Source organism: Podarcis tiliguerta, assembly GCF_965153285.1.
Source record: "Podarcis tiliguerta genome assembly, chromosome: 8".
Taxonomy (NCBI): Eukaryota; Metazoa; Chordata; class Lepidosauria; order Squamata; family Lacertidae; genus Podarcis; species Podarcis tiliguerta.
In genome coordinates, this window is record NC_139541.1 from 80773095 (window position 1) to 80799802 (window position 26708).

The window sequence follows — 26708 nt, forward strand, 5'->3', positions numbered from 1 at the left end:
GTGTTTGAAAGAGAGAGCATCCTTTTGTGATTTGACCCAGCTCCACCCTCCTCCCCAAAAGCTCTTTATAGGACTCGGACGCACCTGCCTCACAGCTGCCGTCTCTGCAAAGTGGCTGCAAACCACAATGGCTCCCTCGGGTGTGGCTTTGAGAAATTGTCTTCGCACAAAAGCTGAGCCCGCAGGGGAAAAGGAAGGGCGTCACAGGCAGCAGCTGGAGTTAGGCCTAACCCGGCTTGCTGCGCAAACTCTCTTCCCATTCCAGATCTTACAGAACAAGAAGCGAGGCAAGACGTTGAAAGGTGGACCAGCTGCTGAAAAGAGTTGCGGGCTTCGGACGTCATGCGTGGTTAAATTTTTCTCTCTTTTTGTTTTATTGGTTTGTTAACAGACGTAGCAAAGAGGAAGAAAACAAACAAATCAAAACCGTAAAGCGTCACGGCCTGGAAAGACAAAAGTACGAAGATACGTACGACGTATTAACTCATATTTGTGAAATGTTCCCTTACAAATAATAAAAATTGATTCAAATAAAAGCATTCTCCACCTGTGAGTTCCATCGTTCTTGAGAGGAAAGGTTCTTCAATGAGCCAGACATTTGCATATATCAGTGACATGGAATGAGCATGTGTCTCAATATTTGTATAAGAAATAAAATCATGCCATATATATATATATATATATATATATATATGGTCATTCAAGTTCTGCCCTTTATATTCTTCCTGTTAACTTGGATTGGAAAAAAATTAAAGTATATTTACAGAAATATTGTAAAATTAATGAATGTTAGAAGGATGCTAGAAAGAAGTTATATGGCTTTAGTAGAAATGTTATTAAGAATTAAGTAAGAATGGATTGATTATGGGTTAAGGTGTAAAATGTAAGGCTTAAATGCGTCAAGATAAATTATGGAACTAAATCTGAGAAAGAGGGAAAGGACTTGCCGAAACAACTAATTGAACTAGAATACAAAAAGGGAGGTGTGAGGAAGTCAAGGAAATAAGCAAAGGAAAATTAAGGATATGAAAATATTGGTGTGTTTTTTTCTTTTTAAAATGTTTTTGCTTGTTAAATGTTCTTGTTTTTGTTTTTTGGTTTGAAGTTTTGTAACCTTTTATTGTTCGTTTTTCTTTTCTTTGTATTTGTTAAACCCTACTAAATACATATATATCTATATCTATCTATCTATCATCTATCTATCTATCTATATACTTCCTGTTAACTTTTCTATATAGAGCTGTTTCCAATGATGGTTGTATTCCAGGTTGACCCACTGAAATTAACCTGATTAATTTTAGTGAGTCTAGAGAAGAATTTGGTTGGGCTCAACCTGCAATTTCTATAGCGCTGTCGTCATGAATCTGTGGCATAAAAACGCACTATCACTGAGGTATCTCAGCTGTACTGAAACGAAGAGCTCATAGCAACCGGAAAGCACAGGCCCCTACCCTGCAGAACTTACAACTGAAAGATGGATGATGAGGATATAGCAAGAGGAGAAAGCCAGGGTTGTGCAGTGGTTAGAGTGCTGGACTCTGACCTGGGAGAACAGGGTTTGAATGCCCACTCAAGCCAAGAAGCTCACTGGGTAATAAATTCGCTTGGCAGTTAAGCTCCTTTTGAGCTAAGTGTCAGGTCAATTCTGTGTCCAGGGCAGCTGTCTACCAGCTCCATCTGGTACGCAGGCTGAGACCCTACCTGCCCGCAGACTGTCTCGCCAGAGTGGTGCATGCTCTGGTTATCTCCCGCTTGGACTACTGCAATGCGCTCTACGTGGGGCTACCTTTGAAGGTGACCCGGAAACTGCAATTAATCCAGAATGTGGCAGCAAGACTGGTGACTGGGAGCGGCCACCGAGACCATATAACACTGGCCTTGAAAGACCTACACTGGCTCCCAGTACGTTTCCGAGCCCAATTCAAAGTGTTGGTGCTGACCTTTAAAACCCTAAATGGCCTCGGTCCAGTATACCTGAAGGAGCGTCTCCACCTCCATCATTCAGCCTGGACACTGAGGTCCAGCTCCAAGGGCCTTCAGGTGGTTCCCTCACTGAGAGAAGCCAAGTGACAGGGATCCAGGCAGAGGGCCTTCTCAGTAGTGGTGCCTGCCCTGTGGAACACCCTCCCACCAGATGTCAAGGGAACAACAACTACCAGACTTTTAGAAGACATCTGAAGGCAGCCCTGTTCAGGGAAGTTTTTAATGTTTGATGCGTTACTGTATTTTAATATTTTGTTGAAAACGGCCCAGAGGGGCTGGGGAAGCCCAGCCAGATGAGTGGGGTATAAGTAATAAATTATTATTATTATTATTATTATTATTATTATTATTATTATTACTACCCTGTTTCCAGATAAGTGGTTGTTGACTTGCAGCCATAGACTGCATTCTCTGTCCACTTACTTGCAGGATAGGCCCCGTTATACTTAGTGCAATGCCTTTCAAAGTAAATACGCATAGGATCTGACTTCCAGCCAGGTCATCCTTTCACTTTTTTTAAATAAAACAAATTGCAAGAGTCATAGAATCATAGAATCATAGAGTTGGAAGAGACCACAAGGGCCATCGAGTCCAACCCCCTGCCAAGCAGGAAACACCATCAGAGCACTCCTGACATATGGTTGTCAAGCCTCTGCTTAAAGACCTCCAAAGAAGGAGACTCCACCACACTCCTTGGCAGCAAATTCCACTGTCAAACAGCTCTTACTGTCAGGAAGTTCTTCCTAATGTTTAGGGGGAATCTTCTTTCTTGTAGTTTGGATCCATTGCTCCGTGTCCGCTTCTCTGGAGCAGCAGAAAACAACCTTTCTCCCTCCTCTAGGTGACATCCTTTTATATATTTGAACATGGCTATCATATCCCCCCTTAACCTCCTCTTCTCCAGGCTAAACATGCCCAGCTCCCTTAGCCGTTCCTCATAAGGCATCATTTCCAGGCCTTTGCCCATTTTGGTTGTCAAGTTTGTCCCAAGAACATAAGACTATAAGAAGTGATCTGCCGGATGAGGCCAAGGTTCCATCTAGTTCGGCATTCTGTCCTCCCAGTGGCCAACCATGCCTGTGGGAAACCCGTAAGCAGGATAGGACCACGAGAGCCCCTCTTCCCTGTTAGAATTCCTGCTCCATGATTGCAGTCATGGGATTGTTGTCTTTCACATGACGGTGCATGTTTTGACTCCACAGAGTGGGAAGTGACGGAGACAGGATGTTTGTGTTACTGTGTTCCGTGAGGTGGGACTATTGTCCTTTGTTTTTTCTCTTTGCTGTCTGATGCTAGAGAGAGAGGGAGCCATGTTGCAGTGCTCCGTGTGTGTTTATATGTAAATAAAGTAGATTAGCCAAAATGCTGAGTTGCTGAGGTCTGTCATGCAAGGTGCGCAAACTCTGTGGATCCCTAAGTGTGCCGGTGTCTGTTGGCATCGGTTGCTGTGATGTTCGGGCTGAAGAAAGCTTTTGAAGCTCCCGAATAATCAACCAGGAGGGAGAGAACATGCCAGTTGGGCATGTGTCGCTGCCAGGGTCCTACTTGAGTGTAGGCTGAGCTCCCTCGTGGTTTCCAGCAACTGGTATTCAGAAATATTGTCGAATCCTCTATTTAAGCCATCCAGGTGGGTGGCCCTTATTGTCTCCTGTGGGAGTGAGTTCCACAGTTTAACTATCTCTGTGAAGCGCTCCTTCCTTTCGCCTATCTTGAAAGGGAGAAAATAAAGGGTTAAAATCGAGATGTGGAAAATATGGAAACAACGAGGAGAGACAGGACTGAGATTTGGATATGTTTCAAGCTCCAGACTGTGGGAAGCCCCCCAAAATTAATAATTATAATTTGGATGATAATTTAGTCTTTATTTATTTTAGTTTTTTATTTTAATTGGATTATGATTTGATATGTTAATTAGATGTTTTTTACAGTCATAAAAGGTAAAAGTAAAGGGACCCCTGACCCTTAGGTCCAGTCGCGGACGACTCTGGGGTTGTGGCGCTCATCTCACTTTATTGGCCAAGGGAGCCGGCGTACAGCTTCTGGGTCATGTGGCCAGCATGACTAAGCCACTTCTGGTGAACCAGAGCAGCGCACGGAAATGCCATTTACCTTCCCGCCGGAGCGGTACCTATTTATCTACTTGCACTTTGACGTGCTTTCAAACTGCTAGGTTGGCAGGAGCAGGGACCGAGCAATGGGAGCTCACCCCGTCGCGGTGTTTCAAACCGCCAACCTTCTGATTGGCAAGTCCTAGGCTCTGTGGTTTAACCCACAGCACCACCCGTGCCCCTCGTGTTAAAATGTGCTTCAGGTTGAGCATTTTCAGGTTATGCGCCACGGTGACACGGAAGTAACGGAGCACGTTACTTCCTGGTTTCGCCGCTCGCGCCTGCGCAGACACGCAAAATGATGTCACACGCATGCGCAGAAGTAGCGAATCATGACCCGCGCATGCGCAGATGTAGGTTGTGTCCGCTTCAGGATGCGAACAGGGCTCTGGAACGGATCCCGTTCGCATCCAGAGGTACCACTGTATTGGAAAATTAATAAAAATGAATTAACACAAAAAAAGTAGGGAGAAAAATAAACTATTTACCCCTGCAACCCCTTTTCTCCGTGCCATCCTTTTGAAGATTAATCGGTCTCCCCCAACTGGGAGCACTTCTCCGACCGGGGTGTGTGTGTGTGTGTGTGTGTGTGTTGGACTACAACTCCCACCAGCCCCTAACTGGCTGAGGGCTGATGGGAACTGTAGTACGGAAACTCCTGGAAGAGGGCACCGGGTCTGGGGGAGAAGGCTAATGCACATCGTCAGTGCGTTGAGAAGAAGGGTGCTAGGTGAAAAATCCTAGAAAACTGCAACCCTCCCTTTAATATTTCCTATTCGGGTTTTTTTTTTTAGCTGCATTGCTAGTTGGGGGGGGGGCGGGTTTCCACTCAAATGCCCCTCTTTGACTCTCCAGCTGGAGTCAGAGCAGGCAGGATAAAACCCGCAGCAGTTTAGGAGCACAAAGGAGAAATTTTGCACAAATAACCACCAGGACATTTTTTTGCGCGTGTGGAACAACGCCTGTCCAGCGAGGCAAGGAAACAATTCATGCCCTCTTTCTGTAGGGAGCAGGCGTGACATCACTTCCTCCCGTCCTGCCCCCTATTTAAAATCCCCCTCCTGGCTGCCTTAGAGGCACCTCGGCTGGTTTTCTGCTCTTGGGCACAAAGAAAGTCCTTCAGCGTCCAAGGACATCCAGCCCCTTCTGTTTCTCCTTCCTCCTTTTCCTCCTCTCTCCTCCTCTTCTCCTTCCCATCTGCGGCTGCTTCAAACTCTTCCCTGTATCTCTGATCTGCTCTCCTCTGAAAAAAGGACCAGCGAGAGAGAGAAAGATCCATCTCTCCAGCGATGCTTTCCAGCAGGATCTCGCTCCTGTTCCTCTTCTCCTGCCAAGGTAAGTCTGGCAAGGGCTCGGATGTACCTTGGGACGGAGGGTTGCATCTGGTGCCAGCCTTGCACGGAGCAGAACCATTGAAACCCACACGCTGTTCATTGATTTCAGGACGAGCGTTGAGTATACACCCCATAAACCTCTGTATAGCTTAGCCGGGAAAGTGATTCTCTGCTTTCTCTCACTCCCAACACTCTTAAAGGAACTCAATTCTCTCCCCATCGGTTTTGATCGGCCAAAGTTCCCCCCATTAATATTATTATTATTATTATTTGGAGGGGGTTATTTATGCTCAGCTGAGCTCAACCTCACTGCACCACCTCGCCTCCTCTGGACTTTAAATTTCTCTCTCTCTTGCATGCTGTGTGTCCAGAGAAACCTCGCAGAATTTAGCAAACCGGACAATATGTCTGTCCTTATTGCTCACAAGCCGCTTGGCATTCAAAATTCCTCCGAGATCTTTGCAGCCTAGTTTTTGTTCTTGGTCGACGCGACTTGGACTTCTGCAACCTCCGGGCCAAAAAGGGTTAAGAGACAATGTAAGCATAGGCTACAAAATTCCTTACCGCAGACAGGAGGGCGGAAAAGTTAGCTGGACTTTTTTCAGACATGATTTGGACCCTCTCCATATTATTTGCAACCATTCTCTCCACGAGATCCCGGTGATCTTGTCATATTTCCCCTTTCTGGATTCCTCCTCTCCTATTTTCCAGCTCAGCCTTTCCAAATATGTGCCTTTGCAGTGCCATCTGGAATATGACAGCTACAAGCTGGTGTCCATATTTCGTTTCCCACTCGTTTTTGTTTTTAAAAAATATGAGATGTTTTCCTCCCTATTTGAGAGCAGAATCATCTCTCGAAATGCAAGGTAAACGAATGCTCTTAGGAACTTGGACGGCAATTCTGCCCTCTAATGATTTCAGAACCCTGGACAGCGATTCCTCGGCTACTTTCCTAGTTATTCGTGGCCAGAACCCAAGGCGCAAGCGGAGCTCTAAATGCATTATGATTAAATAGTGCATTTTAAAAGAATCTCACCTACCACCACACACACTTTGAATAGCAGGTCCCTGTGCCGTAATCATGAGCTTAGTTTGAAATACACAGCACTAAAACAGCTTCCTGTGTGGCACGGCGATTGCTGTTTGCACTGTGCTCTGGATAACGGCCAAAAGGTTTGATCAAGGGGGTAGGCAGCGTGGTGTAGTGGGTAGAGCTATCCCGTGGATATCCAGATTCACTCCCAGCTCTGCCACAAAGCTTCTCTGGGGGGGGGGGGGCGGCGAGGGTGTGTGTGTTGTGCAAAAGTCAAGATTTCCAGGAAAGAAAACATTATAGAGTATACAAATGATCACCCACAGTTGGATACTCTGTCTGTGTGTGTGTGTGTGTGTTAGGCAATAAGCAAAGGCAAAATAAATTGTGACATTACCATATCACAACAACACTACCCGGACTGTGTTATCATACGGGGGGCAGGCACTAACTAAGCAGAGATGACCACCTTGGGTTTCGATTTTGCACCTGCTTCGATAAAGCTTTGTTATATAAATAATACTGGGCAACCATAATTCCTAAACCGTTTCCCCTCCGCAAAAAAACCCCACACACAGTTCCGTTCCGATACTGCCATTGGGGGCCAGCTGTGGCCAGGAAAGTGCCCGCCTGCTATTTCTCCCCTGATATATCACTCTTAATTTGATTACTTTTCCCTGGGCTGTCAGCTGCTGCTGCTGAGTGGTGTAGAGTTTCTGAATAGGGTTGCCGGGGAGAGAATTTGATGGATAGAGTTTTGCCCGTCATCAGGCTCTGGCTGATGAGCAGATGCAGAGCTGGCAAGGTGTTTTTTTATTCCCATCTGATTCACAAGGGTCTCTCTCTCTCTCTCTCTGTGTGTGTGTGTGTGTGTGTGTGTCTGCTAGCCTGCCCACCAGGCATTTGACTTGGTTTCTGCTTTTTGGAGCTCTCTGCTATGCAGAACATCTTTCTGCAGAGTACCTGCTCCCTGCGCAGGGCAGGCTGCAGCCCGGATTTGTGCAACTCGGGTCTGTTACACAGAAACCGAAGAAGAGCTGCTTTTTAATGAGTCAGGCCAGTGCTGCCTGCACAGACTGGCAGTGGCAGAGTTTCAGGCAGGAGACTTTCCCTACCCGGAGGGGCAACCGGGATTTGAGCTTATGCAGGCAAAGCATATGCTCTGTTGCTGAGCTACTGCCCATCCCATAATAATAATAATAATAATAATATTTTATATCCCGCCCTCCCCAGCTGAAGCCAGGCTCAGAGCAGCTAATAACAATAAAAGTAACACAGCATTCTAAAACCAATTCATTTTAAAATCAGTTCAAAATCAAATTGATGGCAACCATTGGGCTAGAGTGCTATGGGGATTACCAAAGGAGGGGGTCGGACTGCACCTTGGCCAAAGGCCTGGTGGAACAGCTCTGTCTTGCAGGCCCTGCGGAAAGATGTCAGGTGTCGCAGGGCCCTAGTCTCTTGTGACAGAGCGTTCCACCAGATCGGGGCCACAGCCGAAAAAGCCCTGGCTCTGGTAGAGGCCAGCCTAACCTCCCTATGGCCCTGGACCTCCAAGATGTTTTTGTTTGAAGACCGTAAGGTCCTCAGTGGGATATACCAGGAGAGGCGGTCCCGTAGGTACGAGGGTCCTAGGCTGTTTATGGCAAGAAACCTGTAAGTAGTGAGGACCCCATAAGGAGTCTCGCCGCAGCATTCTGCACCCGCTGGAGTTTCTGGGTCAGTCTCAAGGGCAGCCCCACGTAGAGCGAGTTACAATAAGACACAGGAATGTGGGAAGCCACTCCATTGGTCCATTTTGCTCAGCACTGATGCACTGGCCACCAGCAGCTCCCCAGCATTTCAGACAAGGGCCTCCCCTGGCCCTACTTGGGAGTTGCTGGGGTTGAATCGGGGAACTTCTGCATACAGAATCGTATTTTAATATTCTGTTGGAAGCTGCCCAGAGTGGCTGGGGAAACCCAGCCAGATGGGTGGGGTGTAAATAAATCATCCCCATCCCCGTCATCATCATCATCACATTCACCCAGTGCTAAACCAGCTGCACTGGCTCCCGGTGGGGTACAGGATCAGGTTTAAGGTGCTGGTTTTAACCTTTAAAGCCCTATACGGCCTAGGACCCTCGTACCTACGGGACCGCCTCTCCTGGTATGTCCCACGGAGGACCTTAAGATCTCCAAATAAAAACACCTTGGAGGTCCCAGGCCACAGGGAGGTTAGGCTGGCCTCAACCAGATGCAGGGCTTTTTCGGCTGTGGCCCCGACCTGGTGGAACGCTCTGTCACAAGAGACTAGGGCCCTGCGGGACTTGACATCTTTCCGCAGGGCCTGCAAGACGGAGCTGTTCCACCAGGCCTTTGGCCAAGGCACAGTCTGACCCCCTCCTTTGGTAATCCTCACAGAACTCTAGCCCAATGGTTGCCATGAATTTGATTTGAATTAATTTTATAATGAAATGATTTTAGAATGTTGTATTATTTTATTGATGTTAGCTGCCCTGAGCCCGGCTTCAGCTGGGGAGGGCGGGATATAAATAAAAAGTTGTTGTTGTTGTTGTTGTTGTTGTTTTATTATTATCCTCATCAAAGATTCTCCACCCCGATTCAATCCACAAATTGAACAAACTCGCTTTTCTAGAACTGTCCCTTAGTACAAAGCTGGTCAATGTTCTGAATTTGCCTCCTATCATAGAATCATAGAATTGGGAGGGATTCTAGGGTACCCCGGGGTCTGTCTAGAACCTTATATCCCAGCTTGATCACCAAGATCATCTGCAGGAACATCGTTGGTCGTTCCCCAAGTTCACAGAATTGTAGAGTTGGAAGGGACCCCTTGTGGTCATCTAGTCCAACCCCCTGCAATGCAGGAATCTCAGCTAAAGCATCCAGGACAGATGGCCGTCCAACCTCTGCTTGAAAACCTCCAAGGAAGAAGAGGCCAAGGAAGAACGTTCTACTGCCAAAAAGCTCCTACTGTCAGAAAGTTCTTCCTGTTCAGTCAGAACCTCCTTTCTTGTAACTCGAAGCCATGGGTTCGTGTTGGGTTGAAATAAACGACAGACGAGTTGTGGGTGTTCATGTGGGAGGCATCTCCTTGACCCAGTCTCGGAGAGTCCCTTTTATTGTATATTACCCCAATTGCTGCATATGTGCTTGGTGCTGATTGGTTGCACGTGGGGTGCGTATAAGTATTACAAGATTACATACACATATGAGGCTTACATGCAGACATTACACATCACTAGATAGAGAGAGTACAGGAACATAGTAATCTATGATTGATAGGGTGGTACACAGAGATTATAATGAGTGCACTTAACATTCTTCTAGTCTGTGGTGATAAACAGGGGATGTGTATAGTTAGATAGGAAGGTCATGACATCACTTAGAGACTCGGAGCTATCCGTGCCAGGGTTGTTTGGAAGGCAATGTACAGAAGTAGCACCTACGCAGGAGCTCTAAGAATTCAACAGGAAGGCAACACAGGAAAGGAACACAGGAAGGGCATATTCTAGTCATACAGGAAAGGAATACTCTACAGGTTCGAGTCCTACCCTCCAGAGCAGGAGAAAACAGGCTTGCTCCATCTTCCATGGCACAGCCCTTGAGATATTTGGCTATCCTATTTCCTCTCAGTCTCATCTCCCAGCTCCTTCAACCGTTCCTCATCAGGCCTGGTTTCCAGACCCTTGATCTCCACATCATGCCCACCTTAGCAGCTTTAAAGTCGAGTTCTCTAGAACTGGGATTCTTGGAACCTTTAAAAGCTTCCCCTTCTGGTAGCTCCCTTAACCTGGAGCTGCTAGATGAGTCTACAATCTTGCCTTAGACAGATAAGAAGTGCTTTTTATCTAAAAAAAATAAATGTTTAGGAGTACTCTCATTTTCCTACTCATATTGAAATACAGTGGTATCTCGGGTTACATACGCTTCAGGTTACAGACTCTGCTAACCCAGAAATAGTACTTCGGGTTAAGAACTTTGCTTCAGGATGAGAACAGAAATCGTGTAGTGGTGGCGTGGCGGCAGCAGGAGGCCCCATTAGCTAAAGTGGTGCTTCAGGTTAAGAACAGTTTGAGGTTAAGAACGGACCTCCGGAACGAATTAAGTTCTTAACCCGAGGTACCACTGTAGATAGATATAGGTACAGTGGTACCTCGGGTTACATATGCTTCTGGTTACAGACTCCGCTAACCCAGAAATAGTACCTCGGGTTAAGAACTTTGCTTCAGGATGAGAACAGAAATCGTGTAGTGGTGGCGCAGCGGCAGCAGGAGGCCCCATTAGCTAAAGTGGTGCTTCAGGTTAAGAACAGTTTGAGGTTAAGAACGGACCTCCAGAACGAATTAAGTACTTAATCCGAGGTACCACTGTACTGCCCCTCAATGAGGCCAAACTTAGATTCACAAAATGTTTAGGGGTATGCGTCCCCCCCAGAAAAAAGCACTGCAGGTAAGTCATGTCATTGGACAATCTAGCCAACTTCTGACTTCTCCGACTTCATAACGATGCCTTATGAGGAACGGCTAAGGGAGCTGGGCATGTTTAGCCTGGAGAAGAGGAGGTTAAGGGGTGATATGATAGCCACGTTCAAATATCTAAAAGGATGTCACCTAGAGGAGGGAGAAAGGTGGTTTTCTGCTGCTCCAGAGAAGCGGACACGGAGCAATGGACCCAAACTACAAGAAAGAAGATTCCACCTAAACATTAGGAAGAACTTCCTGACAGTAAGAGCTGTTCGACAGTGGAATTTGCTGCCAAGGAGTGTGGTGGAGTCTCCTTCTTTGGAGGTCTTTAAGCAGAGGCTTGTCAACCATATGTCAGGAGTGCTCTGATGGTGTTTCCTGCTTGGCAGGGGGTTGGACTCCATGGCCCTTGTGGTCTCTTACAACTCTATGATTCTAGGATTCTCAGCTGCTCTCCAGTAGTTGCCCTCCCCCCCCCCCAGCACGTATTCCCTGGGATTGATTAACCAGGAATGTCTGGGGTTGAACCCAAGACATTCTGCGTACAAGGCACTGAGCTCTACCATCGAGTTACACCTTGACTGGTGATGGTTATCGGAATGGTCCCTTCTCCCTCACTCCCATCCATTTCTTCCTGGCTCAGTTCCTCCATCTAGACTTTCTTGGGAGTCAAGCTGGTTGAAACTGGAACTATTAAGCACTGTCCATGTTGCCTGGGGGACTGTGTGTCTGCTACCCGTGTCCTCCCGCAGGTGCCTCAACCACCCCACTCTACCTAGGAGGGCTTGTACCAGTCCAAGGTCTTGGGCACCTGCACCACCACGTGCTTGGTGCTGATGGTGCTACAGGGACGTGGGTGGCGCTGTGGTCTAAACCACTGAGCCTCTTGGGCTTGCCGGTCAGAAGGTCAGCGGTTCGAATCCCAGCGATGGGGTGAGCTCCTGCTCCTCAGTCCCTGCTCCTGCCAACCTAGCAGGTCGAATGCACACCAGTGCAAGTAGATAAATAGGTACCATTGTGGCGGGAAGATAAATGGCGTTTCTGTGTGCTCTGGTTTCCGTCACAGTGTTCCTTTGCACCAGAAGTGGTTTAGTCATGCTGGCCACATGACCCGGAAAGCTGTCTGCGGACAAACGCCGGCTCCCTCGGCCTGAAAGCGAGATGAGCGCCACAACCCCAGAGTCGCCTTTGACTGGACTTGACCATCCAGGGGTCCTTTACCTTGCTGTTGGGCAACTTCAAGACCACTCCTCTCATAAAAAGGTAAAGGGACCCCTGACCATTAGGTCCAGTTGTGACCGACTCTAGGGTTGCGGCACTCATCTCGCTTTACTGGTCGAGGGAGCCGGCGTACAGCTTCCGGGTCATGTGGCCAGCATGACTAAGCCGCTTCTGACGAACCAGAGCAGCACACGGAAACGTCGTTTACCTTCCCACCAGAGCGGTACCTATTTATCTACTTGCACTTTGAAGTGCTTTCGAACTGCTAGGTGGGCAGGAGCAGGGACCGAGCAACGGGAGCTCACCCCGCCGCGGGGATTCAAACCGCCGACCTTCTGACAGGCAAGCCCAAGATAGATTCCTATCTTATCGTAACCCCCCAGGCATACCCTGGCTGTATGTTTATAAATATGTATGTATGTATGTCATCTTCTTCTTTGGAGATCCCTCGTAGCCGAGTAAGATTGTCTTCCATAAACACGGTCTTAACAATGAGTCTGTAAGTGACTGTAGAGGCCAATTCTGGATCCACACATCCTTCCACAGTGGGGACATTGGTTCCCGGGTGGGAGTTGATCACGGTGTGGATTTGCCAAGCGTGCCTTCCTCTTAGCGCGTTTCTCCCTTGTGTCCTGAGTTCATTGTCTTCAAAGCCCATGACACCTTTGGTAAAGGCTGTTCTCCAATTGGGGAACATGTTGGTGTATGTGTGTATGTATGTAAATTTAGTAAATAATACAGTGGTACCTCGGGTTAAGTGCTTAATTCGTTCTGGAGGTCCGTTCTGAACCTGAAACTGTTCTTAACCTGAAGCACCAGTTTAGCTAATGGGGCCTTCTGCTGCCGCTGCACAATTTCTGTTCTCATCCTGAAGCAAAGTTCTTACCCCAAGATACTATTTCTGGGTTAGCGGAGTCTGTAACCTGAAGCCTATGTAACCTGAGGTACCACTGTAATGATGTTAAAGGTAAAGGGACCCCTGACCATTAGGTCCAGTCATGGCTGACTCTGGGGTTGCAGCGCTCATCTCGCTTTACTGGCCGAGGGAGCCGGCGTACAGCTTCCGGGTCATGTGGCCAGCATGACTAAGCCGCTTCTGGCAAACCAGAGCAGCACACGGAAACACTGTTTACCTTCCCACCGGAGTGGTACCTATTTATCTACTTGCACTTTGACGTGCTTTCGAACTGCTAGGTTGGCAGGAGCAGGGACCGAGCAACGGGAGCTCACCCTGTCACGGGGATTCGAACTGCCGACCTTCTGATCGGCAAGTCCTAGGCTCTGTGGTTAAGCCGCAGTGATGTTAAAGTACTCCAAAAGTTACCTTGGGGTATGTTTGCGTGCAGAGCTGGCTGACTCCCCAGTTCTTGTTCAGGCTGTCCTGCAGCTGTCAATCAAATAGGGAACCAATTCCAGCCTCGTCTGCAACAATACCTAGTGGTAGCCGAGTTAATGTAATTTTCATCTTCTGTAAAGGAAATGGGAGGTGGTGGCTGCCGGCTGTGCTTTGGCGTTAACAGCCTTGCACTACACAATTTCCTCTCTCTCTTTGTTCAGCATCACTCCCCCTTCCTTGTTGTTGTGCTGCATCCAGGGTTATGTAATAGTCTTATGCAAGATGAAGAATCAGCTCACCTGAACAACTTATCACTCTTCGATCTCCCTAAGTCACCAGGCTCTCTCTCTGTCTCCAGCCTGCTACCGGTGGGCAGACAGGATTGCCAGATCATCCCTTGAAGACTCCTTAATCCCATCTAGATGCAATAGGAGTATAGCATCTAGATCAAGGGAAGTTATAGTGCCACTGTATTCTGCTCTGGTCAGACCTCACCTGGAGTACTGTGTCCAGTTCTGGGCACCACAGTTCAAGAAGGACACTGACAAACTGGAACGTGTCCAGAGGAGGGCAACCAAAATGGTCAAAGGCCTGGAAATGATGCCTTATGAGGAACGGCTAAGGGAGCTGGGCATGTTTAGCCTGGAGAAGAGGAGGTTAAGGGGTGATATGATAGCCATGTTCAAATATATAAAAGGATGTCACATGGAGGAGGGAGAAAGGTTGTTTTCTGCTGCTCCAGAGAAGCGGACACGGAGCAATGGATCCAAACTACAAGAAAGAAGATTCCACCTAAACATTAGGAAGAACTTCCTGACAGTAAGAGCTGTTTGACAGTGGAATTTGCTGCCAAGGAGTGTGGTGGAGTCTCCTTCTTTGGAGGTCTTTAAGCAGAGGCTTGACAACCATATGTCAGGAGTGCTCTGATGGTGTTTCCTGCTTGGAAGGGGGTTGGACTCGATGGCCCTTGTGGTCTCTTCCAACTCTATGATTCTATGATTCTATGATTCTATGATCATCTTCTTAGGTTCACACCTTGAACCCTCAACGCAGGACCTGCTGGGATTCAGCCGAGGTTTATTTTAAAAAGTGAACGGTTTTTCCTCTAAAAATTAAAAAGTTCGCAAAATTGGCTAGCTGCAACACCGATTTCCAGTAAAGCCATCGTTTTGGTTCTTTTGAAAAAACCCACAACCACAATTTTATCAAGGTTTATAATACAAAATTATAAAATTAAAGGTTATGTATAATTATATAATGAAATGTTATATATAATTATATAATTAAAAGGTTTATAAAAATACAAAACTTGATATATTTTCCCTTTTTAAAAAAACCAAATCAAGACTTTAATATAGATACAGTGGTACTTCGGGTTAAGAACTTAATTCGTTCTGGAGGTCCGTTCTTAACCTGAAACTGTTCTTAACCTGAAGCACCACTTTAGCTAATGGGGCCTCCTGCTACCGCTGCACAATTTCTCTACTCATCCTGAAGCAAAGTTCTTAACCCGAGGTACTATTTCTGGGTTAGCAGAGTCTGTAACCTGAAGCGTATGTAACCTGAAGCGTATGTAACCCGAGGTACCACTGTACAATAAAAATGCAGGGGGGGGGGGAATAGAGAAGGAAAAAGGAAGAAATTGAAAGAATAGAAAGAGGTTAAAAGAGAAAGATAGGAGAATAAGCTGTCCGTTTTGTTCTGATGGGGAGTAAATTCCATCTACAAAATGCCAACTTCCCCTCCTAGGCTGAACAGTACTTTTTGGAGATTTCTAAAAAATAAAATAAAAATCACTGCTACATTTCTGCATTTGGGCTGCTGTTACAAAAGCCTGAGAGTGAGGTCCAAGACCTCTGCAGAAGGTGGCATTTCGGCCTTGGAGCAGAGCTAAGCCTTTTTTCACATCACAAAGGACACGCTCATTTCTAAGCGAAGAAAGGAGCTCCTTTTAAACTTTTTTTTTTTTTTCAGATAATAATAATAATAATGACAAAACGTCTTCCCAGTTCTTGGCAACCTTAGGGCCAGGAGAAGGCGCTCATTCTTTGCAAGACAATTAGGAACAAGCTGTACCAGGATTAACAATGCTGTGAGCCTTCTGGGCAGAATATGTGTCATTTTTTAAACATCAGTGAACAGCTGTTCCCCTTGCAATTTTAATAAGCCAGGCTTAGTGGGGAAAATTAAGAGCCAGAAAGCAAAGAGGTGGGCCTGCACAGGTTGGACACGCTGAGTCTCTTTCGCTCTGTCATTGTCTGGTTCCTTCAGCACCTTGAGAACACAAAGGCAAAATGGATAAGGCTGCTTTTCACAAGCCCAGCCTCTCCTCTGCTGTTTTCCTTTTTCCCTCGATTCCTTTCTCATTTAGACTGCAAGCTCCTGGGGCAGAGAGCTGTCTTTTCTCACTTGTCCTTGTTCTGCAAAATGCTTTGTGCATTGACTGCACGATATAACAAACATCCGGAGGAGCAAACTGGAGAGATCAAAAAGCAAGGTTTGCAAAGAGCCAAGGGGGTGTTTAAAGGACGCCTCTCGTGTTGTTGTTTTTTAAGAGCGGAGAGAACTTTGGCAAGAACTTTTGACACACAGAGGCGGAGCTGGTGGGGAACCCTCTGCTGAAACAGCCGCTTGTCTGTCTCGATAGGTCAGCACATCGTTGACCTACGGAACTCACACCCACAAGAGGCACCGATGGCCATCAACCTAATAATAATAATGTTGTTGTTTAGTCGTGTCCAACACTGACATTGGAAGACAGCCTGCCTTGCGTGGTCTAAGCTAGCATGGCACAGCTCTGGTTGTTGTTGTTGTTTCGTCATTTAGTCGTGTCGGACTCTTCGTGACCCCAGGGACCAGAGCACGCCAGGCACTCCTGTCTTCCACTGCCTCCCTCAGTTTGGTCAAACTCATGCTGGTTGCTTCGAGAACACTGTCCCACCATCTCGTCCTCTGTCGTCCCCTTCTCCTTGTGCCCTCCATCTTTCCCAACATCAGGGTCTTTTCCAGGGAGTCTTCTCTTCTCATGAGGTGGCCAAAGTCCTGGAGCCTCAGCTTCAGGATCTGTCCTTCCAGTGAGCACTCAGGGCTGATTTCCTTCAGAATGGAGAGGTCTGATCTTCTTGCAGTCCATGGGACTCTCAAGAGTTTCCTCCAGCACCATAATTCAAAAGCATTCATTCTTCGGCGATCAGCCTTCTTTATGGTCCAGCTCTCACTTCCGTACATCACTACTGGGAAAACCATAGCTTTAACTATACGGACCTTTGCTGGCAAGGTGATGTCTCTGCTTTTTAAGATGCTGTCTAGGTTTGTCGTTGCTTTTCTCCCAAGAAGCAGGCATCTTTTAATTTCGTGGCTGCTGTCACCATCCTCAGTGATCATGGAGCCCAAGAAAGTAAAATCTAACCAGAGGTACCACTGTACAAAAATGTGATAATAAAACATAACTTTAAAATAAGCAACCTGTGTCAAAAAAGTAACACTCAACAATTATTAGAATAGTATAAAATAATAATAATACCAACATATAAAAGTTAAACAGAAATCCACTCAACAGTTACAATAAATGTAATTTCTAAACTATAATCAACAAAGCAATGACAAGCCACAGTACATAAAAGAATACAAGACAAATTGAGAAGCAGAAACTAGAGGGTGGAGGAAGGCAAGGTTTTGTCTCTCCCATTTTACAGAGGGGAAGTTAAGGCTAACAGTGACCTACCTCACAGGGTGGTTGTGTGTCCCATGTTTGTAGCGAGGTGATCATCCTCTATGTTCCAAAGCTCCACTCACGTGTGAATATTTCTGACCAAACAAGAGACAATTCTCTTTTTTTCCAGCCTTGGCGCTGCCGTTACCCACCCAGCTCTCAGAGGAGGACAAAAAGGTAAGAATAGGAGAAAGGGTGGGGTGGTCATGTCACCTATATGGACCCTATGTGTGCTATACCTTTAAAGCTTCCCCCAAAGAATTCTGGGAAGTGTAGTTTGTTAACGGTACTGAGCGTTGTTGTTGTTGTTATTATTATTATTATTATTTATTGAATTTATATACTACCCCATACCCGCAGGTCTCAGGGCAGTGCACAGACAGGAGACTTCTATTCCCCCTGGTGCAATTCTTAGAACACTTAATAATAATAATAATAATAATAATAATAATGCTATTTAGATGCTGCCCGTCTGGCTGGTTACCTCAGCGACTTTGATCGGCTTCTAGCAAAAATATAAAAACATCAAACATCAAATTGTAATAGAAAGATGTTTGGGAGAACTGTTACAAAGGAACATAATGAAATTCAGTTAGGGGGGATTTGAGGAAGTCACGTAATAATGGAATTTACAATGAATATAAGAAAGAATATGTCTTTTTATTTTTAATTTTTATTTTTCTTGTAGTACTGCAGTGTGTGTTTTGTATGTTTTATTCGTTATGGAAGTAAAAAATCGATAAACAATTTTTTTGGGGGGGAATTTCTTTCTTTTTTAAAAATAATATTTATTAAAAGTTTTATAGTTACAAAAAGAAAGTATAAGAGAAAAAGAAAAAACAGTAAAAGAATTTTAACAAACAATACATCAAAAATAGAAAAAAAAAACCAGTACATCAAAACAACAAGAAAAAGCAAAAACGTTTAAAAACACATCCAAATTTCATATCTTTATCTTTCATTCACTTATTTCCTCCCCTTCTATTTGCCAGGAGGAGATGGGCCCAGTGGCCATGATCTTTTTTCGATGTTGAGCTTCAGACCATATTTTGCGCTCTCCACTTTCACCCTTATTAAAAGGTTCTTTAATTCCTCCTCACTTTCTGCCATCAAGGTTGTGTCATCTGCATATCTGAGGTTGTTGATATTTCTCTGCTTTACCACTGAACTATCATGTGTCAATGAGCTGTTCGAGACACAAGAGTTGTGGAGGGCAGCAGGAGAGATATGGTTACATCGACGCATGAAAAAGGGAGAGAGAGACCCCAGTTCACTTTGGTGGGTTGTTTTTTGTTGCCAGGTTACTAAGTGCATCACCGAAATCCTTGCAGACACCCTCTCCAGGCCCAGCCCAATTCCGGTGACCAGTGAATGCACGAAGATACTAAGAGAGGGTAAGTTACGATTTGTGTGGTCAAACTCCTTAAGCGGTGTCTGCAAATACCCACACCCTCAAGGTAATGTGAAAATAGGCCTTTTGCAACACTGGAAAAGGTACTATGATACATATATGGTGGAACTGTTTAAACATCAAACAATTTTGGGAAACAATATATAACGAAATGAAAAAAATGTTCAGATATTCATTTAGGAAAACACCAGAAGGTTTTCTATTGGGAATAGTACCAGGAAGAAGACAAGACATTATATTTATATGCGACAGTAGCCGCAAGGCTATTGATTATACCGACAAAAATTGCCAAATAATTGGAGTGCTACAATATATCCCAAACAATGGGAGAAATTGGAAAGATCTCAAAAGAGAAGACTGGAAGGTGTTTAAAGGATACTTGCAAAACCATATTGAAAAATCAGAACTCCTATTAGAATAAACAAGTTCCGTTTTAAATACTGGAATACTAAAAAAGATGGATAACAATGTGTAATAGAAAAAGAAGCATGAAATTAGGTTAAAGGTGTGTGAAGGAAAGTAATAGAAGTGGAAAGAAATTGCAATTGAGTAGATTGGAAGTCTAACACAATGGTGGGGTGAGGGGCGAGGGATGGTGGTGGGAAAAGGAATGATCTGTGGGATTGAGTGTAGGTATGTTTGAACATTTTTAAGGATTGTATGAAATGTATGTTTGTATATTCGCAATATGTGTGTATTAATGCTGAATTATTTTAACAATAAAAACTTTTCAAAAAAAACACACACACAAAAGAAAACAGGCCTTTTTAGTGGTGGCTCCTCACTTGTGGAATGTTGCCAGAAAGAGGCATGGCCCCACTGCATCTGTGTTGCCTAGCAACCGTCAGCAGCAGGATGAAGAGACAGGGCAGCCCTGTCTTTTCTGGCAACCACCAGCAGAGGGAGCCACTGCTCTCGGTTGTTGTTACTGTGTTACCTGGCAACAGCCTCTCTGTTGCTTAGTTACCACCACTAGGATGGAAGACCACAGCCTCTGGGAAGGGGCAAGCGTGAAGGAGGCCCTGTTTGTGTGGTAAATTGCCACAGAACAGGGAAGGCTTTATCAGGGCCTCTTCAGTGCAATCATTTCTCATGGGACAACAGGCCTAAACTGTCCTAACCTCTGTTTATTATTCAGATGGTTATACCCCTGTGGCTTACAACGTATCAGCCTTGACCAACCTCTGAGATTCTAACCTGCTTCCCTTCAGACATTCTGGACTACAACTCCCATCAGCCCTGCTGGTCCAGGCTGATGGGAGTTGTAGTCCAAAACATCTGGAGGGGACCTGCTCAGTGAAGGCCGCAATGGACGGTGGTGAAACACACAAAGCTACACACCTGTACTTTTATCTCAAACCATACCACCCGGCAGCCTGTAATTCCCTGCTGAGAGTAGAAACCCCTATTCCCCTCAAGGAGCTACAGTTCCCAGGATTACATGTGGAAAATGTATTGATTGTTAAGCCCCTCAGCAGCCTTAACAAACAACATCTCCCAGAATGCTATGAGGGAAGCCATGACTGTCTAAAGCAGGCATGGCCAAACTTGGCCCTCCAGATGTTTTGGGACTACAATTCCCATCATCCCTGTCCACTGGTCCTGTGAGCTAGGGATGATGGGAGTTGCAGTTCCAAACCAGCTGGAGGGCCGAGTTTGTGCCTATGCCTGTTCTAAAGCTGAGAACCACTTAGTGCTTTAAAATCATAGCACTTTAAATGGATGGTGCGGATGAGGCCGTAGTCCCCTAGAGGCCGGGGTTCTTTTCTGAGGTTGAACAATTGGAGCACTTGGCTGGCGTTCCTGCCAGCCTTCAAAGCCATGCGCCATGTGCGCGATGTCTGGGATCCACGATACTCGCTGCAAGTTTAATTGGCACCCTGTGTGTTTTCTTTTTTTATATATATATATAATTTTTATTCAGTTTTCCAATAAAAAAAATTAATACAATTCATACATCTTCTTTTACATCCATTCTCATTTTTTGACTTCCCTCCACCTGACTGATACTCCTTCCCTTCTTAATTTCTTACACATTTCTAAAACCTTCCACCTGTTATTTTTGTAATTTCAATCTTGTTTCACTCATATTCTAACATTTCTTTTTACAGAGCTTCATTGAAACTTACAAGCGTTATTTGTTTCCCACTTAAATTATGCACATACTCTGTAAACTTTTCCCAATCTTCTGTAAATCTCTGATCTCGTCGATTTCGAATCCTTCCTGTCAGTCTACCAAGTTCTGCAAAGTCCATCATTTTCATTCTCCATTCTTCCAATGTAGGTAGCTCCTCTTGCTTCCATTTCTGAGCCATTGGTATTCTCACTGCTGTCACTGCATATAGAAATAACTTCCTGTCTTTCTTATTGATGAGGGTGCTCATCAATGGTTCCTCTTCATCCTGGAGAAGAGTGACTAGTGGGGTGCCACAGGGTTCTGTCTTGGGCCCGGTCTTATTCAACATCTTTATCAACGACTTGGATGATGGACTCAAGGGCATCCTGATCAAATTTGCAGATGACACCAAACTGGGAGGGGTGGCTAACACCCCAGAGGACAGGATCACACTTCAAAACGACCTTGACAGATTAGAGAACTGGGCCAAAACAAACAAGGTGAATTTTAACAGGGAGAAATGTAAAGTATTGCACTTGGGCAAAAAAAATGAGAGGCACAAATACAAGATGGGTGACACCTGGCTTGAGAGCAGTACATGTGAAAAGGATCTAGGAGTCTTGGTTGACCACAAACTTGACATGAGCCAACAGTGTGACGCAGCAGCTAAAAAAGCCAATGCAATGCTGGGCTGCATCAATAGGAGTATAGCATCTAGATCAAGGGAAGTAATAGTGCCACTGTATTCTGCTCTGGTCAGACCTCACCTGGAGTACTGTGTCCAGTTCTGGGCACCACAGTTCAAGAAGGACACTGACAAACTGGAACGTGTCCAGAGGAGGGCAACCAAAATGGTCAAAGGCCTGGAAACGATGCCTTATGAGGAACGGCTAAGGGAGCTGGGCATGTTTAGCCTGGAGAAGAGGAGGTTAAGGGGTGATATGATAGCCATGTTCAAATATAGAAAAGGATGTCACCTAGAGGAGGGAGAAAGGTTGTTTTCTGTTGCTCCAGAGAAGCGGACACGGAGCAATGGATCCAAACTACAAGAAAGAAGATTCCACCTAAACATTAGGAAGAACTTCCTGACAGTAAGAGCTGTTTGACAGTGGAATTTGCTGCCAGGGAGTGTGGTGGAGTCTCCTTCTTTGGAGGTCTTTAAGCAGAGGCTTGACAACCATATGTCAGGAGTGCTCTGATGGTGTTTCCTGCTTGGCAGGGGGTTGGACTCGATGGCCCTTGTGGTCTCTTCCAACTCTATGATTCTATGATTCTATGATATGATTTATCTCATTCCCTGTGATTCCAAGTCTTATTTATCTCATTCCCTGTGATTCCACCCTGTCTGTTTTCAGATGAGAGAGTCCTGGCGATGCTCCACCATCAACACCTGCTAACAGAGCTGGAGGAACTCACGCATCAAGGTAAACAAGCGAGCCAAATCTAGCCATTCCTCGTTCCATCGAGGAAATGTCTTTCTGAACCTTGAAATCCGTTTCGCAAGGGCTGAGATTAGTGCCAGCTCCTGGGTGCCGGGGAACCTTGGTTTTTATTTCTTTTTTTCTTTACTATTACTTTTTCCTCCAAGTACCTCAAGGTGGCAGACCTCTCCCCATTTTATCCTCCAAACAACCCTGGGAGGTAAGGTAAAGGTAAAGGGACCCCTGATCATTAGGTCCAGTCGTGACCGACTCTGGGGTTGCGGCGCTCATCTCACTTTATTGGCTGAGGGAGCCGGCGTACAGCTTCCGGGTCATGTGGCAGGCATGACTAAGCCGCTTCTGGCAAACCAGAGCAGCGCATGGAAACGCCGTTTACCTTCCCGCCGGAGCGGTACCTATTTATCTACTTGCACTGGTGTGCTTTCGAACTGCTAGGTTGGCAGGAGCAGGGACCGAGCAACGGGAGCTCACGCCGTTGCGGGGATTCGAACCGCCGACCTTCTGATCGGCAAGCCCTAGGCTCTGTGGTTTAACCCGCAGCGCCCCCCGTGTCTCTTCGATGTTGTAAGTGATGCCAATTAAAGGTTTTGCAATACAATACTTAGGGACATTTCTAGAAAAGTGAGTTTGTTCAATCTGTGGATTGAATAGGGGTGGGGAATCTGTGATGATGGTGGTGATGGTGATAATTTATTTATACCCCACCCATCTGTGGGTTTAACCCACAGCGCCACCCGTGTCCTTCGGGAGGTAGGTTAGGCAATAATAATAATAATAATAATAATAATAATTTAGTTATACCCCACCCCACCCCACCCTCCCCAGCCAGAGCCAGGCTCAGCGTGGCTAACACCAGTAAAATTATAGTACAAACATAAAAGGGAGGGGGAAAACCAATTTAAAATACAGGTTAAAATGCAATTTAAAATGCAGCCTCATTTTAAAAGTAGCCTATAGATCAAAACCATAAGGGGAGGGAAACATAAGGGTCAGACTGAGTCCAAACCAAAGGCCAGGCGGAACAGCTCCGTCTTGCAGGCCTTGCGGAAAGATGTCAAGTCCCACAGGACCCTAGTCTCTTGTGACTGAACGTTCCGCCAAGTCGGGGCCAGTACTGAAAAGGCCCTGGCCCTGGTTGAGACCAATCTAACCACCTTGCGACTTGGGACTTGTTGTCATTTGTGGACCTTAAGGTCCTCCGTGGGGCATACCAGGAGAGGCGGTCCTGTAGGTACGTGGGTCCTAGGCCGCATAGGGCTTTAAAGGTCAAAACCAGCACCTTAAACCTGACCCTGTACTCCACCGGGAGCCAGTGCAGCTGGTATAGCACTATGAGAGAGGGTGGCTCTCCTAAGATGAGAGTCATGGCCGAGAGGGGACTAGAGGGACCTCTGTCTCCAAATCCTTTGTCCAATACATTAAACCAGGGGTCAGCAACCTAAGGCTCATGGGCCACAGGCGACCCATGGGGGTCGTTTAACTGGCCCACAAGCTGCCCCCAAACCGAGCCACCTGCTCAGTGAGTCCCCACGCGCTGTGCTAAACTGATGCAGTGAGGGGCGAGGACTCACTTTTGTGGCGCCGGAAATCGTGTCTGCGCAGAAGCTGGAAATCACATCTGTGCAGACGCCGACGCCAGAAATACCCCGCCCTCCCCAGCCAAGACCAGGCTCAGGGCGGCTAACAACCAATAATAAAAACAAGTTGATTGAAATACAATTTAAAAAACAAGATTAAAATGCAACATTAAAACATTAAGATGCAGCCTCTTCAAAGGAGGAGAAAGGAAAAAAGAAAGGGGGGGGGGGAATCAAACTGATTCTAAGCCAAAGGCCAGGCGGAACAACTCTGTCTTACAGGCCCTGCGGAAAGAAATCAGATCCTGCAGGGCCCTGGTCTCATGAGACAGAGCGTTCCACTAGGCTGGGGCCAGTGTTGAAAAGGCCCTGGCTCTGGTTGAGGCTAATCTGACTTCCTTAGGGCCCGGGACCACTAGGGTGTTGCTATTTATGGACCTTAAGGTCCTCTGTGGGGCATACCAGGAGAGGCGGTCCCGTAGGTACGAGGGTCCTAGGTAAACAAAAAAACACCCCCACCTTTGGTTGCCTTCCCTGAAATTCTCTCATCCCCACTGCAGAAAATGAGAAGCATCGTCTGGGACATGAAGGCAACCATGATGTTTGGGAAGAGGAGGAAAAAGAGGAAGTGAAGAAGAGGGACGTCAAGCCTGTCCAGCAGAGAGAAGAATCTGCCTTGGAGAAGACAGAGGAGCAGAACGGGCAGGCGAATAAAGAGGATCAGGAGCTGAAAGAGTTTGAGAAGACGGAGAAGACTGAGGAGAAGGTGAAGGAAGAGAAAGTCTCCCGAGGAGAGGAGAACAGAGAGGCTCTGGAGGAACAAGCCAAGGAGCGGATGGAGGAGGAAGAAGAGGGTGAGGAGAGCGACGAGGAGGACGAAGCAAGGAGGAAGAAGAAGAGAAGCTCCTCAGAGACGTGGTCTTCTAAGGAATATTTTGGGCACATCAAGAAGAGGCGCCCCGGTCCTCCGAAGATCAGGAAGGTGATGCTTCAAGGAAGTCGAGAAGACGAGAAGAGGAACGGGCTGAGCAAGAGGCACTTCAGGTCAGAGGAGGAAGAAGAGAGCTCTGAAGAGGAGCCGAAGAAATACCACCACGGAAGGTACAGCGATGGCCACCATCACCATGAGGACTGGGAGGAGGAGGAGGAGGAAGAGAAGAAGAGATCTGATCTGGAGAAGAGGGTGGCCGAGAAGGCCAGCGATGAGGAGACCGCCCAGTTTGAGGAGGAAGAGAAAGGTGTGAAGATCTCCAACTCCCAGGCCCAGCTCCACGGAGGCTGGAAACCATGGGGAGAAGGAGGGGGGGAGGAGGAGGAGGAGAAGGAAGGCAAGGCGAGACATGGGCATCACCACAAACCGGCCGGCTTTGACCTCAAGAAGAGGCACTGGAAGGACGATGTCTATCTGAAGGGCGGCAGGTATCGTGGCCGTGAAGAGGAGGAAAGAGAGACCTCTCCGAGCGAGGTTAGTAGCCATACTTGTTCCCATCACAAGGCTTGAGTTGGTTAAGTAGCAAGAAGCAGAGGGGAGAGGGGAGCAGAAGGACAGTTATCCCAATGGAGAGGTGTAGAAAGAGGTCTCCGAAGGGTCGCTGTTGGGACCCGTGCTTTTTATCTTGTTCATCAACCGCTTTTAAATGAGTCAGATGAACTGACTCATCCCTGCAGGAGGCAATGACAGCCACCCACCTGGATGGCTTATTTTTTTTTTAAATGCTTTTTATTGGTGTTTCATTTAAAAGTAAAGGTAAAGGGACCCCTGACCATTAGGTCCAGTCATGGCCGACTCTGGGGTTGCGGCTCTCATCTCGCTTTACTGGCTGAGGGAGCCAGCGTACAGCTTCCGGGTCATGTGGCCAGCAGGACTAAGCCGCTTCTGGCGAATCAGAGCAGCGCACGGAAATGCTGTTTACCTTCCCGCCAGAGCGGTACCTATTTATCTACTTGCACTTTGTGCTTTCAAACTGCTAGGTTGGCAGGAGCAGGGTGGCTAGGTCAGTGCGACAGAGGTAAGGAGCCAACTGCTTAGCTTGGCGGAGATGAAAAAATGCCGTAGTTAGAAGCTGGAAGAATTCAGTGGCTTAAAAAAAATAGTAATTCTGCAGTGAACTCCAACCAGAAACTTTCTCTTTCCAAAACCTGAAGGCTCGAGATCCGTAGAGGGATCGAAGGGAGGGTGTTACCCAACCCTCCTACCTTCACACCGTCACCTTTCAGCCTTTCCTCTCCTCTCTCTCATATGCATATCCTCTCTCCTTCCAGGTCCAGGAGCTTGAGAAGCTTGAAGAGATCGAGCGGGAGCTGAAGAGGGCAGCTGAGAAGCTGGAGGAGCTGAAGAGGGGGTAGCCCCTTTCCACCCTGTGGGCAGATGGGTAGGGTAGAAAAGGAGGCAGGTGGCCTCTTTGTGAACCCACCTGCCCACCCAGTCCCCTCCACCTCCTAATAAGCAATCCCTGTATATAATCTCTCTCCCTCCAGCTTGGCTTTCGACTGTTAAAAGGAGCTTTCCCTTGCTTTTGAAAAACACACACACGCAAACCTCCACCCTGGCAGGCTCCAGCACAGAGATTTGGGACCTGCTTGCCCCTCCAGCTGTTGGACTACAACTCCCAAACACCTCTGACTATAGGCCAGCCTGGCAGGGGCTGATGGGAACCAGAGTCCTGACAGCGGCCACCTCTGAGCAGCGCAGGGTCCCTTCAAAATAGCCACACGGCCCCTCCTTAGATTTATACAATTACCGTATTTTTTTGCTCTATAAGACTCACTTTTTCCCTCCCCAAAAGTAAGGGGAAATGTGTGTGCGTCTTATGGAGCGAATGCAGGCTGTGCAGCTATCCCAGAAGCCAGAACAGCAAGAGGGATTGCTGTTTTCACTGCGCAGAGATCCCTCTTGCTGTTCTGGCTTCTGAGATTCAGAATTTTTTTTTTTTTGTTTTCCTCCTCCAAAAACTAGGTGCGTCTTATGGT

At 46.6% G+C, this 26708-nt stretch overlaps 1 protein-coding gene across 1 annotated transcript; it reads left to right on the plus strand.

The window, feature by feature from the left end:
• Positions 1–5072: 5072 nt before the first annotated feature.
• CCER2 (coiled-coil glutamate rich protein 2) lies at positions 5073–26523 on the plus strand. Its single transcript, XM_083455665.1, has 6 exons — positions 5073–5426; positions 17323–17369; positions 18493–18586; positions 22075–22143; positions 24299–25203; positions 26001–26523. Exons 1-6 carry the CDS (start codon positions 5381–5383, stop codon positions 26082–26084), a joined length of 1245 nt encoding a protein of 414 aa, XP_083311791.1. The 5' UTR covers positions 5073–5380; the 3' UTR covers positions 26085–26523.
• Positions 26524–26708: the final 185 nt, after the last annotated feature.

What these genes read in the sequence shown, in the direction of transcription:
- CCER2 (XM_083455665.1), top strand. Translation starts at nt 5,381, where the DNA reads ATGCTTTCCAGCAGGATCTCGCTCCTGTTCCTCTTCTCCTGCCAAG. An exon ending in CACGAAGATACTAAGAGAGG is followed by an intron (nt 18,587 to 22,074) that starts GTAAGTTACGAT and finishes GTCTGTTTTCAG; the next exon opens with ATGAGAGAGTCCTGGCGATG. An exon ending in GGAGGAACTCACGCATCAAG is followed by an intron (nt 22,144 to 24,298) that starts GTAAACAAGCGA and finishes TCCCCACTGCAG; the next exon opens with AAAATGAGAAGCATCGTCTG.